Source organism: Pseudorca crassidens, chromosome 11 (assembly GCF_039906515.1).
Source record: "Pseudorca crassidens isolate mPseCra1 chromosome 11, mPseCra1.hap1, whole genome shotgun sequence".
In the NCBI taxonomy this organism is placed as follows: Eukaryota; Metazoa; Chordata; class Mammalia; order Artiodactyla; family Delphinidae; genus Pseudorca; species Pseudorca crassidens.
In genome coordinates, this window is record NC_090306.1 from 22620953 (window position 1) to 22641212 (window position 20260).

Below are 20260 nucleotides of genomic sequence, written 5' to 3' on the forward strand. Positions count from 1 at the left end.
AAGCTTTCCGCACTGAGGCACCAGGCTATGATCGGAAAATAATCATTGGACTTGTGTTAATATTAGCTATACAGGATTACCTTTCTTACTTTTTGTCCTCTCTTTTGCATATCACTTTTCTTCCCAGACAGTCTTCATTATGGACCCAAGACTTGAACCTGGCATTGGTCACCTAAAGAATTAGAACATTACCATCCACACCAGCCTTCTCCCTTCCCATTCTGCAAATCCCTCCCAACATGCACTTGGGTGACTTGAAGAAAGGCAGAGAAAAGGAGGAGATTGCGGGGAGGAGGAGGGAACAGAGCCAGGAAAAGTATTGGAAAATAAGAGCAAAGAGCATTATAGGAAGAAGTGGTAGGGGAAAAAAAGATGGTAGGGCCCAAGATGGCCCAGAGCCATTCAGAAGTGGGAAGAAGAATCAGTGTAACCCAAGAAAGGACAGGAATACCTTTTCTTCTTGTCCACCTGTACCCATCTCAAGCCCCGCCATGGCTCCTCCTCTGAAGTGTGGAACGAGGAGTTGGGGGACTCACAGCCAGGCAAAAAAAAACAAACCCAAAAAACTCTTAACAGGAATGGGAAGGTCATTACACATATTTACTTGACTCAAGGTTCCCCCCCACCAGCCTAAGGGGGGGAGGGGTCCACTGGTGTTATTTCTACTATAATATAAAATTCAATTTGGAAAGTTTTTTTCTGATGATAAAAAATACATAGTTATGCTAGAAAACTGGGAAAATGTCAAAGAATGAAGAAGCAAAAAGACTATCACTCCCACTCCCTCTGATAACCATCTACAGGTTGGCTTATTTTCTTCCAGCCCTTCTTTTTTTTTTTTTTTTTTTTTTTTTGCGGTACGCGGGCCTCTCACTGTTGTGGCCTCCGCCGTTGCGGAGCACAGGCTCCAGACACGCAGGCTCAGCGGCCATGGCTCACGGGCCCAGCCGCTCTGCGGCATGTGGGATCTTCCCGGACCGGGGCACAAACCTGCGTTCCCTGCATCGGCAGGCGGACTCTCAACCACTGCGCCACCAGGGAAGCCCCTTCCAGCCCTTCTTTAGTGCATTATTTACACCATTGGGATGATGTATTCAAAATTTGATATCAGAGTGTTATTTTTAAACGGATTCTAAGAGCTTTAGTTGAAGCAACAAAGGAACATGCAGTGGTGATGGGCGGTGCTCAGATGAGGGGTACAAGGCCCAGCAGGTTGTCACCTCTACACATGTGTCTCCTACTGTACATTTGGTGCTCAACGCGCCACCCCTAGCTCCAGAACTCTAACACGGCACCTCATGGGATTCTCTTTTCTCCACAAATCCTTGGTAGTCCTTTCCCCCCGCCCCCAGGAATGCCCTTACTGTCCTCTTTAGGGGGAAAAAAAAAGTATTTGAGTAATGCATGAATACATGCTTAGAAAAATTGTAAATGACAAAAAACACGGAGTAAAAAAATATGTGTATCTGTAGACATGTTATAGTTATGTAAGTCTATAAACATTTATATTTATACATTATAAAGGTATATTTATAAATATGGTGATAGTGGTTAACGGGAAAATGTCTGCATCTTACACATATTTTTACTCTAAAATTGATTAGCTTATGCTGATTATTGTGGCCCTTGATATTTCCACTCTGAGCGTCTTGTCTATATCAGCACATATAGATCCACCTCACTCTTGTTAATGGCTGTTCAGTGTTCCAGCCTATGGATGCACAGGACTGTAATTAGTTCTTCCCTTATTCGTGAGCATTTAGGTCATTTCCATTGGCCATTAATAAACAGTGCCATGTTGAACATCTTGGTGTACGTGTGCCTAGCTTAGTAGGCATATGTGAGTTAGTTCTATATGGCAAATGCCTAGAATCCCTGGATAGGTGGGGCAGAGCGTACATGCATTTAAAATTTTGGTAGCTCCTGCCAAATCGTCCATCAAAGGATTGTTCTAGTTTCCTCTCCTGTCAACAGTGTTTGGGCTTGCCAGTTCCCTAGACTCTTGCCAAGATAAGACATTATCATCATTTTTAAATTTTTACCAATCTAGTAGGCAGAAACACTGGTGTGAATGTCTTTGCTTGGAAGAGAGATTGTTTGTTTCATATGTTTATTGGCCATTTGTATATCTTTTATAAATGGCCTTTGCCGGTTTTTAAAACATTGGCTTATCTTTTTCGTATTCATTTTAGAAGTTCTCTTCACGTATATAGATATTAGTCTCTCGTCTCTTAGGTAATGTTGCACATGTTTTTCCCCTGCTGTTACTTTATCAGAAGGCTCAAAAGTGAAATGCCTTAAGTGAACAGGCAGGTAAGGTCAGTGAGTAGAGGGGTGGGTGACAGTTACGATGAACCAGAGAGCTACTGACCCACCGCAAGAGGGCTCCACCTCTTGGCCGCAGCTGGTTACTGCCGCAAAGGCGTGAGGAATGGTGTTGGCAGACATCCAGCTATCCTGATTTTTTTTTTTATTTTTTAGATGTTGGGGGTAGGAGTTTATTAATTAATTTATTTAATTTTGCTGTGTTGCGTCTTCGTTTCTGTGCGAAGGCTTTCTCTAGTTGTGGCAAGCGGGAGCCACTCTTCATCGCGGTGCGCGGGCCTCTCACTATTGCGGCCTCTCTTATTGCGGAGCACAGGCTCCAGACGCGCAGGCACGGTAGTTGTGGCTCACGGGCCTAGTTGCTCCGCAGCATGTGGGATCCTCCCAGACCACGGCTCGAACCCGTGTCCCCTGCATTAGCAGGCAGATTTTCAACCACTGCGCCACCAGGGAAGCCGCTGGATATCCTGATTTTTAAATGTTGACAACTTACTCCATTTAAAAAGCAAACAAGTCAACAACAACACAAACCTTGTAGACAAAACAAAGTGTAGGCCACAACTGGCCTTGTGAACGTCCAGTTTGGGACTTCAGGTTTATAGGGTATTCTAATAGGAAGAGATGTTAAATATTTTGTAGTCAGATTGGTCACGTGGGTCCTGTGAGCTTTTTATCTTGCATACGAAAGGCTTCTACCAGCCAGGACTAAATACTCATCTGTCTCGTGCTCTATTACTTTTATAGTTTTGCCACTTTACCTTGACATCTGAATCTGCTTGGGATTTATTTCCATATGAGGCATACTATAAGGTTATAACATGTTCTCTGAATGTCCCAATAGCCTTAATTCTTCACTGTGATTTGCCAAATCAATTATCCTATGCTAATTTTCCTGTTTTCAAACTGGTAGATTGGCCATTCCTCTACCTATGACACATTTTTAAATTTTTATAGCTTGGGAATCTTGTCTGGTAGAACAGACACCCATCTGTTCTGTTTTGTTTTATCTTAATTCTCTTGGTTATTCTTCATACATTTTCTCCTTCAGATATACTTTAGAATCGCCTTGTCAAGTCCTGGTGGAATTTTGACTGGAATTACATTGTATCATAGGTTAATCTGGAGGAGGATTCACAGATTTCTGACACTTTGTAGCTGGAAAAATGGCTTGTTTTTCCATGTATTTATTTGGGTCTTTTGGTCCTTCAGAAAAGGTTTCTTTTATTACCTTTGCATGGTCTGTGTACTTTTTGTTAGAATTATTCTTAGGTATTTTCTAGTTATTATTGTTCTTTTTTTATCCTTCCACTTTTTTTCATTATATTTTTTTAAATTGGGTTCCGTATCGGAATTTGTACCCTTCTTTATCTCCTTCATACTTTGACTCAGATCTGACATGGTCTCAACCAGGAGTCCCTTCCTGAACCCTCAGTTGGGCTAAATGATCAAACTTCATGCTTTTCTAGCACACTCCTCACCTTGAATTGAAATCTTCTGTTTATGTTTGTTTCTCTCCTTCCAATTGGGGCCTATTGCTTATTCAATGCTTATGTGTATTCATACTGCTAACATGGTGTCCAATAAATAATGGATGCTTAAAAATACTTGGCTTTTTTGAATCGTGGAATATATTTTACATTATTGTAATAAAAGTGAACACATATATATATATGTTTTGTTCTTTTAAAATGTAACATTACAGTGAATATTTTTTATCTTGTAACAGTCATTATAGTTATTTAGAATAGCTGAAAAATAATAGTAACATTTAATTAAGCATTTACTCTGTACTAGGTACTGTTCCTACTGCTTTGCATATATCCTCTCACTTATTCTTCACAAGGATTATATTAGGTAGGTTCCCATTTTACAGAGGCAGAGACTGAGGCACAGAAAGTAAATTGCTCAAGGTGTGTAAAAAGTAGAGTAACCGAAATGTAAATATCCGTTGACTAGATATAATGGTTTAGAGAGTTTATAAGTTTTGGCTTAATGACTGACAGTGACCATCTTCATGCAGACCTTTAACTTTTCCTTTTAAAAGTGATTTTCTTCCAAGGAGTGGAGCACAGATATTTCATGCTACTTGCATTGCTTTTCAGAATTTCATTGTGTGTGCCTCAGCCTCACCTCAGCCTCTGTGCCAGCATTATTCTAGTCACTATTGAATAAACAACAAAGGTGATATGGCTCCCGCCCAGAAGGAGTTTATAGTTGAGTTTGGATGATGAGACAAATAAAAATGAAACCTAGAGTGGGATTATCCCTGGATAATGCGTTCAACACAGATTCCGAAAACACTGGAGGAAACTTAGAACCTTGAGTACAAAGGGCACCTTTAGGCCTCTGGTTACACAGCATTTCACATCTACCTCGATTCACTGCCTTTGCGATGTATTCGGCTGGTTGACAAAGGGGTCAAAGGCAGAGCAGCCCGCTTTCCCCAGGGACTGAACAGTGCAGTGATCCCAGAATCTTAAATAACAAGAGATAGGCGGGAACTCTGGGACTGGGAGATTTTATAAAGCCCTTTGCACCCTGGAGAAAATGGTACAAAAACAAACAAAAAACACAAAGAAACGTTTAGTGCTGTGCTCACTACTTGAAAACAGCAGTGTGAGTACACAGCACTGTTGGAGAGGCTGCTTTGAAGTCCAAGTACACAACACTGCCCGGTGGTCTGAACGTGAATTTGATCTCAGGCGTTGTCAGGACATAACTTTTTACGTGTAAAGGCTTGTGTGCCCATGGAGTTGCTTGCTTCCCTTCCTCACTTTAATTAGCAATAACTTGCAGGAACTGGCACTGTTGCAGCCATCAGTTCATTATTTTCTGTATTTCTAGAGTTATCTCTAGTAACTTCTGTTGCCTTGCACCCTTGCTCTGAAATCGGAGTCGTGTTGTGCCATCCTGTTCTGTGTGTGAACACAGCAACGTTGGGAGAGAAACCTAACAAACAAGTCTCCCGGCAGAGAAGTAATTGCAGTTGTCAGCTTTGACTGTCCCCTTTCCTCTGAGCCAAAGTTTAGTATTTTAGAGCATTTCTAGAGGCATGAAACCTTCGAGAGATTTTGTCCTCTGTGGTTAATTGCAGTGGAGCACAAGGATAGTATGAAGTAAACTATATGTCTGTTCACCTCCCCCCAGTATAATTTTGGCCAGCAGTTTAAACTGGTTTGTGCATTAGGTTTGCTCAGAGGTGGTAGGTAGTAGGGAGCAACCATGACTTTTTTTGTTGCGGTTCGCGGGCCTGTCGCGGCCTCTCCCGTTGCGGAGCACGGGCTCCGGACGCGCAGGCTCAGCGGCCATGGCTCACCGGCCCAGCCACTCCGCGGCATGTGGGATCTTCCCGGACCGGGGCACGAACCCGCGTGCCCTGCATCGGCAGGCGGACTCTCAACCACTGCGCCACCAGGGAAGCCCCACCATGACTTTTTCTGTCTCCTAACCTTCCCTTCTCCCCTCCCTGGTCCCTAGGGGAGGGTAATGCTTGGGGGAAGTGGCAGAGGGGAAAGAGGAGACAAAAGGCCCTGATGGTCCACAGGCTGCACAGTCCTCCCCGGAGAGCTGGAGAAAGGGCTAGGGAAAGGAGCTTGCCTTTGATTCTGTTTTACCCTAATGGTAACAACTTTTCTAAGCAACAGATCCTAACAGTGGTTTACATGTCTTGAGCTGGCACTCAGGGCTGCATGTCGTGGTCGCTACTTTAAATGTCCTGCTCTCTGAGACGGGCATTATTATTGGCCCCATTTCCCCAAAGGGGAAGCTGAGGCTCAGTGAGTTTCATTAACTTGCACATATCACAGGGCCCGCGCTCTAAGCCACTCAGACCCCGAATCATCCTGCCCTTCCGATGGTTACAATAGCTCTTGTTAGTCTTTGATACCTGTGTGCTGGTGGTTGGCTGGGTTCGTGTTACTCAGCTTTTAAGGATTTCAAAAGCTTTTTATTTCTTCTAAGTGAAGTAGAAATTAGATCGTCATCTCAGTTTTGTCACTTTCATTTCTATTTACTGTAAGTCAAGTATGTAGCTACAACAAATCGTTATTTGATTTAAAATTCTTTTTGCCTCCTGAATGGAGTATGTCAGGGATCAATATTAAGAAAACACTGTAGGGAGTTCCCTGGTGGTGCAGTGGTTAGGAATCCGCCTGCCAATGCAGGGGACATGGGTTCGAGCCCTGGTCCGGGAAGATCCCACATGCTGTGGAGCAACTAAGCCCGTGTGCCACAACTACTGAGGCTGCGCTCTAGAGCTCATGAGCCACAACTACTGAGCCTGTGTGCCACAACTACTGAAGCCCGCGTGCCTAGAGCCCGTGCTCCACAGCAAGAGAAGCCACTGCAATGAGAAGAGTAGCCCCCGCTCACCGCAACTAGAGAAGGCCCACGTGTAGTAACGAAGACCCAACGCAGCCAAAAATAAATAAATAAATTTATAAAAAAAAAAAGAAAGAAAACACTGCAGAGGTGATACTTTTTAAAAATCAGTGATAGCTTGGATTCACACCTTTACCCTTCAGAATGTGGAGAGTAGAAAAGTTATTTTCAGAAAATGGGAAAAGGCAAGAATTTATGGAAGTGAAAGCACTTTGTACAGAAGTCCAGCACTTTGTCCATTACAGCCAGTGACTATTGCAGTTGACAAATGAGAAACCCATCCTCCTGAGGTTAAGAAACGTAGGCAGTGACATGCAGGCAAGCATTCCCTCTAGTGACCCCTTTCTGCAAGTTACCCTTTTCAACTCTTACAACGTGCTTTTCTTTTCCCTACTGAGACTCAGATCAACTGAGATTTAATGACTTGTTCAAGCTCACAGAGCTGTTGAGTAGGGGAGCTGAGACTTCCCTGTACAAGCCTGGGTTCATAATCCTTGGCAGTCTGCCTCTTCATCAAGTGGCCTGTTTTTGGGAGGCAATTGCATCATAAAACAAATTCAATATTGGAAAAGTGTTTCTCTTTTCAAGTGAATTTGAGCATGTTGGGGTCTGGAGAGACAGAGTTGTTTACTTTTAACTGCCTATTCGTTCAGCCTCAGAAAGAAGCCCCTCACATTTTGCTTAGGACAAATGATTATGCTGGAGGAATATCAAAAACTGTTCTGATCTTACAAAATTTACTATCTGTGTACCTTTGGGAAGCAAACACAGATTGTGGGCTGGTAAAATTTTAAGCTTTCTTTCCTTCGGATCCCCAAATTTGCACACACAGGGAGGGCATCATGGTCAGATTTTAAGGACCATTGGCAGCAGGAAAGGTAAGCAAAATGAACCAAGGGCCCCCCAGTAACTGCCACCCCGGTGAAGTCTATTGGCGTGAAAAACTGAGTGGCTGGCTGAGGTTAGTGGACAATATGAGGTTCTTGATGAAGAGTACCCTGTTTACTCTCTGATTTGAAAAACAAAACTAAGCTAAAACTCATTTTTTTTTTTTTTTTTTTTTTTTGCGGTACGTGGGCCTCTCACTGCTGTGGCCTCTCCCGCTGCGGAGCACAGGCTCCGGACGTGCAGTCTCAGCGGCCATGGCTCACGGGCTCAGCCATTCCACGGCATGTGGGATCCTTCCGGACTGGGGCACGAACCCATGTCCCCTGCATCAGCAGGCGGACTGTCAACCACTGCGCCACCAGGGAAGCCCTAAAACTCATTTTTAATGTAACGTAAACATTACAGGGAACTTTGAAAAAAATCTTAATTTTTTAGTAGGTGACTATTACCAACATATGTTCTAGATCATAATGCACCATTGTTTATTAAACATCTGTCAGGAGATCAGACGTGGCTACTTGTTCACTGCTGCTTTTTAATCTACCCTCTGACATGCTTTTTCCATTTGGAGCCTCTACCCCCATTCTTTCTTAGGATGTTGTTACTTTTGAAGAGCTCATTGTGTTGGCATTAGATGAGGTCTCTAAATTCACCGGGTCTAGCTTCTTTATTTCAAACACTAGAAAACTGAGAAATTTTAGTGATGGTATCTTTTCTCTGTGTAGTACTTTCTGATAAGCTGTGTGGTGTAATTGTCTCGACCACCCTGTGATGGGTATGGTCCCCACGCTAGAGACAAAGGTCAGATAGCTGGTTATCAGCAGAGCGGGTCTAGAAGCAGGTCTCCTGCTCCTACAGTAATGCGAAGCTGCTCGTATTACCGTAAACTTGAGATGGTTGCACGTATCACAGTCGGCTGACCCAGCACTTGCAAATGCTTATATCCTCCCTGGCCTTCAAAGAGTCCATTAATGTTTATGTACTACACTGAAAGAAATTAATTTTTTTCTTTTCGATTCAAAAGTCATGAGGCTTTTATTTAGTATCTGAAGCCGATAAGCAGAGTTTAGTTGTATTACTGAATATGGGCCTTAAAACCAATGCATTTCTCTTCTAAAAATTATTTACTCTTGTTATAGGTGATCATTTGTTGATAGAGGTGTTTGTTAACATGTGTGAATACCCTAAGAATGCCAGATCAAAATAGTTTTAATTACTTCACTGCTTACCTCCCCCTACCTTATATGTTGTGAAGCAACATAGAAGACGCCCTCATATCGAGGAGGATGGGCGAGTGATCTGCTTAGGTGAACTCATGGTAAAGGGGTGTCTGGACCACCCTGTAGCAAACAACCTTTGCATGTGCTTGTCTGTGTAGGCAAGCCCTGGTGTGTACCTAGGATGGAGCCTACCCACGGGGAATAGAGAGAGGCGAGGGAATGGGGTGGGTACTTGCTCCCACTCTTGGAAGAGGTATTGAGTTTATTTTATTTATTTATTTTTGAGGTATAGTTGATTTACAATGTGGGTTTTTTCTATTTTTTATTGAAGTGTATTTTTACATTTATTTTTCTTGAAGTATAGAGGTATTGAGTTTAGCACATACAAAGTGGTTCTTGGTTTAAGCAAAGCAAGATTAGTCCTTGTTATACTGAAAATTGCTTATCTTCAATACCTAAAGTTTGGAGAATGCACCAAACTTGTGGATTCTTGGGGACAAGAGTGAAATTTGAGATGCCGTTCAGTCATTCCTTTGTCCCCAGGCAGAATAGCGCCCAAATTGGAGAGCTCATTTCCTTCAAATATCCAGCAGATTCCTCACGCTGCTTTAGCAGATCATGCCGTTGTCTTACTTCTTTTTCTTGTTTATACTGGCCTAATTTTTCGCTTTCAAAAGCTGTACATTTTATTTTTGGCTGTGCCGTGCAGCTTGCGGGATCTTAGTTCCCCAATCAGGGATCAAACCCGTGCGCACTCCATTGGAAGTGCGGAGTCTTAACCACTGGACCGGGAAAGTCCGTTTTGTCTTACTTCTTCTTTTTTTAAATTATCCTTTATTTATTTAATTTACGTTTTTGGCTGCGTCGGGTCTTAGTTGCGGCACGCGGACTCTTCGTTGTGGTGCGTGGGCTTCTCTCTAGTCGTGGCGTGTGGGTTTTCTCTCTCTCGTTGTGGCGCGCGGGTTCCAGGGCGCATGGGCTCTGTAGTTCGCGACATGTGGGCTCTCTCGTTGAGGCGTGTGAACTCAGTAGTTGTGGCGCACGGGCTTAGTTGCCCCGAGGCATGTGGGATCTTAGTTCCCTGACCAGGGATCGAACCTGCGTCCCCCACATTGTAAAGTGAATTCTTTACCACTGGACCACCAGGGAAGTCCCTGTCTTCTGAATGATCAAAAGAACTGACTTTGTGGGCCTTTGTGTCTCTCTTTCAGGTCTAACTTCAAACTCGTGGCTGTTAATTCAAAACTCTATGCCATTGGTGGGCAGGCCGTTTCTAACGTTGAATGTTACAGCCCCGAGCAGGATGCCTGGAATTTCGTGGCACCCTTACCAAACCCTCTGGCTGAGTTTTCTGCGTGTGAGTGTAAGGGGAACATTTATGTCATTGGAGGATACACTACGAGAGGTAAGTAAAGGGGCCTAGTAAGTGGTCCTCCTACACGTGAGCTTTGGCAGCCTTGGAAAGGGCAGCAGGGGCTGGAGGAAACCCTCTAGTGTGATTTTATGTGTTACATAGTATATATTTACGTATCTGGAAAAAAGAGCATCCTGTATGACAGGGGCAGTTTGGAGAGGAGGGGCCTTTGATGCCTTTGTGTGAGCATGAAAATTGAAAGGGGGAGGGGGAGCTGTGCACAAAATGGATTTTCTTCCTGCTTTGGAAACCCCACCTTGTGGTCAGCCATTCTGTGACTTGGCTGGGTAACTCCCATCCTTCTCCCAAACGCACACTGAATCCGCCCCGTCCAACACTATGGAATTTAGTGCCACAGCATTCTTGCAGATCTTTGTTTTCACTTTCTCCCTTGTGTTTGGGCACAAGCATATCAGATACAGATTCCAGAAGTTCAGCTCCAGGCGGTTGTTCCCATATCATAGAAGGAGCAAGTACATGAAGAGGATTCTTTTCTGACCAGTGATGGGAAGGGGTTGTGCTGGTTATTAAACCGTACATATGTGTTTTTCACTTTTGTGGGTGGGCATTTTATAGTTAATGATATGGAAACAAAAAGTTTCTCCAGAGGTTTTATACTGCTGGTCTTGGTAGGAAGCATCTCACAGCTTGGTTTTCTGTTACTTGGTTTTCTATTATTAACAGTAAGAAAGGCAATGGTGGACCACCAGGAAGAGGTGTGTCTTTCCTGTTATCTCTTTCCTTCCCATAAAGCAGTTGTTTCCAAGTTTTCTCACGGCCAAGGCAGTTTATTTCTTCTTTTGGTCTGTCTGACTGTATAGTGCCCAGAACTTTTAGAAAAGGCATAACTGGACTCTTAGCCACATTGAAGTAGTAGAGTCACCATTATATTTGACGTAGTGAAATAACCTATCACCCCTGTATGGTGTGATGTGGGCAGGACAGAGCTCTCCAGCCCTGGCTGATAACAGGCGTGTGCTGATGGCCCCAGGAAGCTGCATGTGACCATTTATAACTTTGCAAAGAACAGAAATCCACATAATAATAATATGAAGTAGGTGGCAAAAATTCTTTCAACATAACCAGATGTGTCTTGTTTTGGGGATATATGTTTGAGGAAGAAGTTAAATGTAAGGTATTTTATGAGCATTTGATTTACTTTTTTTTTTTTGGTGACAGCGAAAGATTTTGATGAACACTTCTTAGAGTACCTCTAAACAGTTGATTGGTGGGGAGGGTGGTAGGCGGTGTTTTTGTTTCCTGTGGCTGACTTAACAAATGACCACAATCTTGGTGGCCTAAAGCAACAGAAATGTATTCTCTCACAGTTCTGGAGGCCAGGAGTCTGAAGACAAGGTGTCAGGAGGATCACGCTCCCCCGAAGGCTCTAGGGCAGAAACCTTCCTTGCCTCTTCCCGGCTCTGGTGGCGCCAGGTGTTCCTTGGCTAGAGGCTGCATGATTCCAATCCCTGCCTCTGTCTCCTCTGTGTGTATCCGTGTCTTCCTCTTCTCTTATAAAGACACACATCTCATTGGATTTAGAGCCCAGCTGGGTAATCCAGGATGACCTCGTCTTGAGATTCTTAACTAAATTACATCCAATAAAAAGTCACATTCAAAAGTTCTGGGGGTTAGAAGATGAACGTATGTTTCAAGGGGTCACCATTCAGCTTTCTGCAGGTGGTTATGTTTATTTATGCGTTTAAGAAGATGCAGTGGTGACATGGGAAGAGGAGAACAGTGAGGCTTTTTCTTTTTCACTCCAAGTTTTCATTACTTGTCCCTAGTGACTCTCCACTGATGATAAGATAATTGCCAGCTTTTCCTTTACGGATACTTGAAAGAAAATGAGACCGAGCAGTCATTTCTTTCACCTTCAACACTGGTGTTCAGGTTACAGTGGTCAATTTTATAGACTTGACTAAACCATAGACCCGGGTGAATTCCTGTGCGTGCATATGTACCTCTATGTGTATCTGTGTGTCTTCTCTCCTAGGAAAGTAAATACAGTTATTTACTTTTGCACATTTCTAAGAATTCTGATTCCTCCCTAGATTTTGTGACACAGCATGCACCCTGTGGGCTGACCCAATGCACACATATCCCTTGGCTTCTCTTCTAACCAGGAGCTGGGAAGCGCTGACAGGAAGCACTGTAACCTGAAGACTATGCCCCTGGTAGATTTCCTAGTTTTTCCATGACCCTGACTGAGCAAATGTTCTTTAGAGTTGACCTGGAAAACCCTTGCTTGTGTGTTTTCTAGTTTCACAAGCTGCTACTAAAGTGCCTTCTTGACTTGGGCCACCCACTGTGATTCCTGTCCCGGCTTCCCCGAGCCAAATCCCCACGATGGGATGGTTAGGTGACGTGGACGGATGACTGTTTGTGTAAGGACTGAAAACGAGTTTTCTACGATGGGAGGGCAGGACAGTTCCTCGTCCTCTGAAGCCCCCCCTCCTCCTCTGCTTGGGCTCTTCCCAGCACTTCCTAATAGTTCCTTGTCTTGAAAACAAGAAGTCATAATTGTCATGAAAAAAAAAAATTCAGGACTTAAGGTTGGCTTCGTAGCCTGCCGACTTCTTACGTTAGGTGAGACTTTTAAAATTTAGTAAGGAAGAGTTTGTGATTTTTATGATAGCTCTTTGATTGTTTTAATTCTTTGGCCGGCACCGAAGAAATGAAATTCGATAGAAAGTAGTAGTAACCACTAAAAGGAAGAAAGGTGATTTGTTAAATGTCAGAATCAACTCTAAATGTAAAAGCAGAAAGATCTTTCCGCCAACTCAAACGACCTCATCATGGTCTGAGCCCTTGTTGGGTGAGGAGAGAAAACATTTACAGAAGACCTGGAAGGACCTTCAGACCTGGACCTGAGAAATAAATACATTGAAGCTGTGCTAGAATAAGTCTTTTATTCGTGGGGTGGGGAGGGGTTACTGAGGGGCACTAGTTGGATAGATTAGTAACCAAACTCCCTAGGGCTGACTCCTAGGATAAGCTGTATCACAGTCGCTACAAAGAAAAGAAAGAAGGGAGGTCATAGTCTTGGTGGAAAACAGAAGTTGTAACAATTTTGACATTTCTGCAGGCTCCGGACGGGTGCACACACAGGATCTGGACTCCTTTCCCTTCCCTCTGTGCCCTCTTAGGAGACACTTGACTCGGTATCAGAGAGCACAGTGGAGCTCTAATTACTGCCCACTGTGAGTGGGTCCTTCTGTCTCAGGATCAAGTACTCCTCCCAGCTTCTGCAGCCATCAAAAGGCTGTGCGCGTCACTTGGACATCAGTTCCCAAGCTGGACTGTCTCGTACACTGATTTTGTTGTTTAAAAAACAACAACAAACAGAAAGTTCATTATTTTGGCTAATTCAGAGCATTTTTAGTTTTTTTTTTCTAAGTCTAAAATATTCCATTTATTCTTTCCTTGAGGAGAAAAGGAGAAAAAAAAGAACGATAGAAAAAAAGAAAAATGAAACTAGATATTTTAAATTTCACAAGCATTTTTCAAAAAGAGAGTAGGCAATAATTTTCCTGGAAAAAGCTCTTCAAAATGATGTCAGGGTAGTCTTTCATTTACCATCCGATTTTATCCACACAATAATTAACCATCTCTTGTGAAACGGGTGGGGAAGGGGGAACGGCCTTTGCCAGTGTGTCTCTGGTGTTACAGTTGGGAAACAGAATTGCCAATGATTCTGTGGCTTGAAGGTCAGAGGTGAGATTTGCTTGCATCTCTCCTGACATGCAGCTCTGCGTCCTTTCCTTTAGACAGCTCCAGAGATCCTGCTCGGCTCGCTTGGCTTGTTTTGTAGAATCTGTTGTCAAGGATAGATCCTCTTGGGGCTCTGCCAGTCGTCTGCGTTAAGCAGTCAGTCATTCAGTAGATACTGATGAGGGTTCTGAGGCTCGGATTCTTTGTACGTTGGCCTGGTGGTTCTCAAAGTTGCAAGGGTCCCAGGGAGGAGGGGGTGCTCTGTCACAGCGGCTCATCTGCCTGGCCTGGCCTGACCGACTCTGACAGCCTCCCAGGCAGGGGACGTACCCGGCAGGCCAGTGGGGATGATTCTGCACGGATCTCCTCCCAGCCATTTCGAAAACTATTTCCCCAACCTCGGCTTTCCTGAATAGTTTTGCCTCTGTGTTAGCCAATCACTCAGGTGGAGGTAGGCGTGTATGTCCAGCCCAGGCAGCCGGCCTTGCTCCCGGTCGCTGTGTCATCATGCGGCTTCTTCCTGCCTTTCAGACCGGAACCTGAACATCTTGCAGTACTGCCCCTCCGCTGACACCTGGACGCTCTTTGAAACGTGCGACGTCCACATCCGCAAGCAGCAGATGGTGTCCGTGGAGGAGACCATCTACATCGTGGGGGGCTGTCTCCATGAGCTGGGGCCCACCCGGAGGGGCAGCCAGAGCGAGGACATGCTCACCGTGCAGTCCTACAACACTGTCACCCGCCAGTGGCTCTACCTCAAGGAGAACACGTCCAAGTCGGGCCTCAACCTGACGTGCGCGCTTCACAATGACGGCATCTACATCATGAGCAGAGACGTGACCCTGTCCACCAGCTTGGAACACCGAGTCTTCCTCAAGTACAACATCTTTTCGGATAGCTGGGAAGCCTTTAGGCGTTTCCCAGCCTTTGGACACAACTTGCTGGTCTCTTCACTTTATCTGCCCAATAAAGCAGAGACATGACTGAATCGACTTAGTATTTAAAAGAAACCTGGTTCAAGACCAAAAAACAAAAGAACCATGTCTAATTTCGAGAGAGACTGATTTTTAAAGGGAAAATGTGGGGTTTAGGTCATTTATACAAAAGCTGTAAATACACCTACTTGAACTAATTACTTGAAAACTTGTGGAAAAAAGAGACCAACTTTATTATTTTTTTAATTATTGATTTTTAAATTATGGGAGCAAATCCATGATAATGTTTTCATACAAATGTGATACCCTTCGGCCGGTGACTGAAACTGATTCTCAAAAAGAAGATTCATTGTGCCTGCTTGGTAAAGGGCCAAAGTCAATAATTGGCATGAATGGTAAAGATGATTTTAAAATCAGTTTTATTTAGGTCACTTGAAATATCATTGATACCTTAAGTGAGAGATTATTTTTTTGGTTATTAATTTACTTGACAAACATATTAACACTGTCTTTCTCCCCCGGTCACACCCGCATATATTGCAGTGTATTTAAAATAGGTTCTATGTTCGTATATTTTATTTGCACACGACTTCCCAGGAAACTTACACCAGTGGAACCAGTACCCAGTCCTCCCCAAAACCTGCATAAAAACATTCTCAGCTATTTTTCCAGTCTTCTTTTACAGTTATGAATGCTGAGTAAATAGGAAGGTATAACCTCTTATTTCATTTACGTAGCAGATTGCAGATTTATGTGGTCAGATGAGTTGTATTGCTAGGTGTTCTGTATTTCTTAAAAGAGAGGATATATTGTTTCATTCTGTTCTTTTAAAAGGACAGATCTCTGTGTTTTTAAAATCGAGTCTTAAATTTAAGTGGGAAGGAAAGGAAGCACCAAATAACGGGGAAAAATGCCTTTGAGAGTTATTTTATTGACTGTATTTGACTTAGTTCTTTTTTTAAAGTTTGAAACAGTAACTTTATATTTCGGTCAGGCACCTTTCTAATTTAATCTCGGCTTTTTAATTCATGCTTTGCTTTTGTGGGGTAAGGTGAGGGTAGCTTTGAAACGTTTGTGCTGGAGAGAGGGGAAGAAGCCCCTACAGAGATGGAATGGATCTGGTAGGATTTCTGGAATCTGGTAAGGTGCTCTGCTTGCCTTGGTTGGTAAATCAAGTGGAACCCAGCTCAAGCAGTTGTTTACAGTAAGTCAGTTAACAAATGAATACAATCTTCTGCCAGTTACAGATCAGCATTTCTTTAAAAATATACAGGCGTATCTCAGAGATAGTTCAGTTCCAGACCACTGCAATAAAGCAAGTTGCAAGAATTTTTGGGTTTCCCAGCATGTATAACGGTTATATATACACTATACTGTCGTCTGTTAAGTGTGCAATAGTACTATGTCTAGAAAAACAATGTACATACCTTACTTTAAAAATGCTCTATTGCTAAAAAATGCCAACCCTTATACCTGACAAGCTGGGGTTGCCGCAGATCTTCAATTTATAAAAAACGCGTTATCTTCGAAGTGCAATCAAGTGAAGCGCAATGAAACAAGATATGCCTGTATACACGCACGTAAAGAAATTTTATTTTCATTGAAAAACACTTTCTGAGATTCCCTGATTTTCTGTGATGGAATAAGTTTAAACTGTGAGCTGGACCGTATCTTTCTGTCCTAACATTCCAGTTTCAGCATGCCCCGCTTTAAGAAACTCCCGTAGAAAAAGAAAAACTGTTGCAGCAAATTCATGCACTCAGCACACGTGCTGAGCGCCTCTAGTATGCATTCACCATGCAGCTGTCACAGAGGAGGCGGTAACCTTGACAGGCTTCACTTTACCCAAGGAGTCACCCCAGGGTTTCCGGGCAGCTGTGGCGTCCCGTACATATATTATGGTATTTTTAAAATTAGGGTCTACTTGTAAAAATTCTAGTTGCATAACTTTTCAGCAATACTTCTGTTAGGTAAAATGAGGTGTCTTTATTGCGGACCTCGAGACAGATCTTTGCATCTTGTCACCAAATCTTATCAGCACTCTCCTTTCAACGCTATTTAAGGGTTTCTAAGCCAGATCCATTTGTTCTCAAATACTTAGCCTTTTTTTTTCTTTTTTAAAAAAACAACAACTCTGAACTGAAATCTTCCTGGAAATGGTACTTTAATAATAGAGTTATATTAATTTATATTCACTATAGAATTGAATTTCCAATGACCAAGAATTTCATTACATATATTTAAAAATCTAATTTATTTTAGATAGCATTAACTTTTGTTACTATAGATCTTAACATCTTTAAGGCTTATCCTTATATATTCATAAGATTCTAGCCAGTTGAATTAATTCTGGACAAACAATTGGAGATTAGCTTGTAAATACCCACATTGTAAAAACTACAGTATTATTCCTGCCAACCAGTTCTCTTCCTCATTACATTCTTTGGGTCCATTTTCTGAATGCTGACAACTAGATGCTTGGACCAAGTGAAGGCATACTCTGATCCACAAAGCTCTTTTTATAAACCAGGTTTGATGTGTGTGTGTATGTGCAACTCTGTGTGTGTGTGTGTATTTGCATTTGCACCCATCTGGCATATTAAGCTCTCTCTAAGATACGCAGACTCCTAACAAGACTGTTTCTTGGGGCTGCCAGTGGTACGTAGGCAAAGTGGAAAGTGCAGTAGGACAGATCTGTGGATTTGGGACATTATCCTTCCTGCTGTACACGTCAGCTGTGTTGGCATTTTGAGGGTAATTTTAATTTAGCCCTGTTCTCTCACTGGTGCCAATGTTACACTAAAGGCTGTACCTGTGACGAAGGCAATGTTGCTTTGAAAGTCTCCCTTTGTTTCCTCTCTTTCTCTATACATGTTCTCCTTCTTTTCAGAGATGCTTCTGAGGGGTGCTGACCTCTCTGTAGGGAGGGGAGTTACTGAGAGGACCCCAGTGGTGGCCACCCTGCCAGAGGCGGCTTATTTCACTGAGAACGGTCTGAATGGCAGAATGAGTCCTGAGTGTGAATTGTTAGAGGAAGGTTGTTTGTTCTTCCTGTCATTCTTTCTGGCTTTCTCTTCTGCACCCTTAGTTTCAGAGGCCTCTCCCTTTGCTTTTCTGATGCATGTGTAGGAGTTGACTATTTCAACCGTATTTGTTAAATCTTAACAAAGACGTACTGAGAAGGTCATGGATACTAGTAAGAAGCAAGTAGATGTAGATTAAGCATGAATACCAAAGAGAATTTCACTCTGCCATTTGTTTTGAACCAAAATCCCAAGTCATTCCAAATGCCTTAGATATCAATTAAAGTTGTACTGAGATGGACAAAGCTCTTTCTCTACAGAGAGAGTAATCAAGTACATGCCTGTCCTCTTTCAATAAACCATTACCGAGCAGTGTGGATGCAGTGTTTTCAGATTTCCAGGTAAATTCATGGCTCTACCTGTTTGGCTGCACAGGTAAATCAAGTGGAAAGGCTTTGGGCTTCCTGGTCAACCAGCATTTAATAAGCAGTGGCTTAGTGCAGAGCACTGGAGAGACAGCATAGCAACAGAAAGGGAATATGGGTGGGTTGTTAGATGCCTTTCTCCTGCACCAGGGGTGGGAATGCAGAACATCTGTGCCACCATTCTTTCAAGGAGGCATTGTGAATGAGCGGCACTCCTCTGCTCCCGGACAGGAACTGGTCTTAAAATCTGTGTCATTAATGCTTCCAGGCATCCACTACCAGTGCATCAGAGTGAGATGAAGTCGATTTGTCATCCCTGCCTTAGGCAGAGGAGTGAATGAATTACGTGAGTAGACACCACCCAAGATGGCTTTGAAAGCAGTGAGCTGATTCAGCTCAGTTCCCTGGTTCCCAGAAATATGTATTAAATATCTATCATGTGAGAGAAAGTGCTAAGAAGTGGGGATACAGACATAAGTAAGCCACCATCCCCAGCCTTGAAGAGCCTACAGCCTTGTGAAAGTGTTTGTCGTGATGGTCGTAACTAGACTGTTCGTCTGGAAGATGCCCACTTTTGTCAGGCGCACTGGGGCTCCCTGGCCTTCCTGCCTCTTCAGTCCTGGTTCCAGTCTGTCCCCTACTTTATGGTTGACTAACAGTCATCATGAACCAGCTTTTCTCTAGATTTGAACATTACATCCTATGGTTTCTGTTTTTCACAGTATGCTCTTTTCTCACTACTTTCCGTAGTCTTCTCTGTTCTTCATTTTTCAGAAAAGAATGATAGGAGATCTGCTTTATTTAAAATACTTACCAGGCTCCACAGCTTATGGAGCTGAGAGCTCAGCAGCTTGATCCCATGAAAAGGAGGAGCAAAGCCAGGGAAGCAGGCAGGTATTGGGAGAGAAGCAAGCTGTTCACGTATGCGTTTGTACCTGTGCCTTTAACACACTTCCATAAAAAGGATTAATAAAGAAATGGACATTGAGACACTAGTCCTGACTGAAAGCCAGTTGAGTTTTTGCCTTTGTGATAACTGTCAAAGGGTATGTTTCGTTCACATGAGAGCATTTAGTTTTCATTTTCTGGTGTTAATTTAGGAACACGATACAAAATACACACCGGTTGGCGCAGGCTGACTTCTGCCCTTGAAGTAACCATTTTTATCCATTCCTGTAGGAGACAGATTAAATGTAAAAGACGGTCAATTCTGAGCTGCAAAGGGTGCTGTAATGACCTTGATAGAGTTGGCTGGTGCTCTGTCAAATGGATGTCACAGTCTCTTACTAGTAAAGAGAAAGAAAATGTCATTTGCATTCTTGTGTCATTTTTCTAAAACAATACTTAATGGGGACTCTTTCGATGTCTCTGCAAGGTTTTCATATCTAGTGGTCATTTTAGGCAAAATGATAATCCGTAGAATGAATGGTTATGTTTTGTTATGGCTGATTCTTTGTTGAAAAGGTTGTATTGAGTCTTCAATTTCAAGTGTGGCTTAAAATGTAAACACAGCACATGATTCATTTCAGTACAATGATGCCTGCGAAGCACTTACTCAAACAGCATTCCTTTGTGTTTAGAACGACAGAAGAAAATCTCTTCAAATAAAATAGTTCTGAATCAGTGTATGTTGTCCTTGAAGTATGAGCTGTGGACTCAGGGCTGGGAGGAGGCAGACAATGCGTGAGACAGGCCCGTGCGGTGGGAGCTCCTGACTGCCTGGAAGGCCAGACGAACACGTGAGCCAGTTAGAGAGGTGGCATTTGGCTGGAGGAGGAGTCACGTGGGGCGTGTCGCGAGAGCTGCTAGTGTTGGGAGAAGAGGGATCGGGGAGGAGGGTCTCTGAGTCCTTCTAATTCTGAATAAAAGAACAAAGTCTAAATCTCACCGTGTAGCAGCTGTGTCCCTCCACAATCTATGTTTTCTACCACTTCCC

At 43.2% G+C, this 20260-nt stretch overlaps 1 protein-coding gene across 1 annotated transcript in view; it reads left to right on the forward strand.

The window, feature by feature from the left end:
* KLHL42 (kelch like family member 42) overlaps positions 1 to 19949 on the forward strand; it is a 21256-nt gene extending 1307 nt beyond the window's left edge. Inside the window, exons 2-3 of the mRNA XM_067696017.1 lie at positions 10025 to 10218; positions 14473 to 19949. Coding sequence (XP_067552118.1) covers positions 10025 to 10218; positions 14473 to 14924 — 646 coding nt within the window. The 3' untranslated portion in view covers positions 14925 to 19949. The remainder of the gene's footprint in view (positions 1 to 10024; positions 10219 to 14472) is intronic.
* The last annotated feature ends 311 nt before the right edge of the window (positions 19950 to 20260 follow it).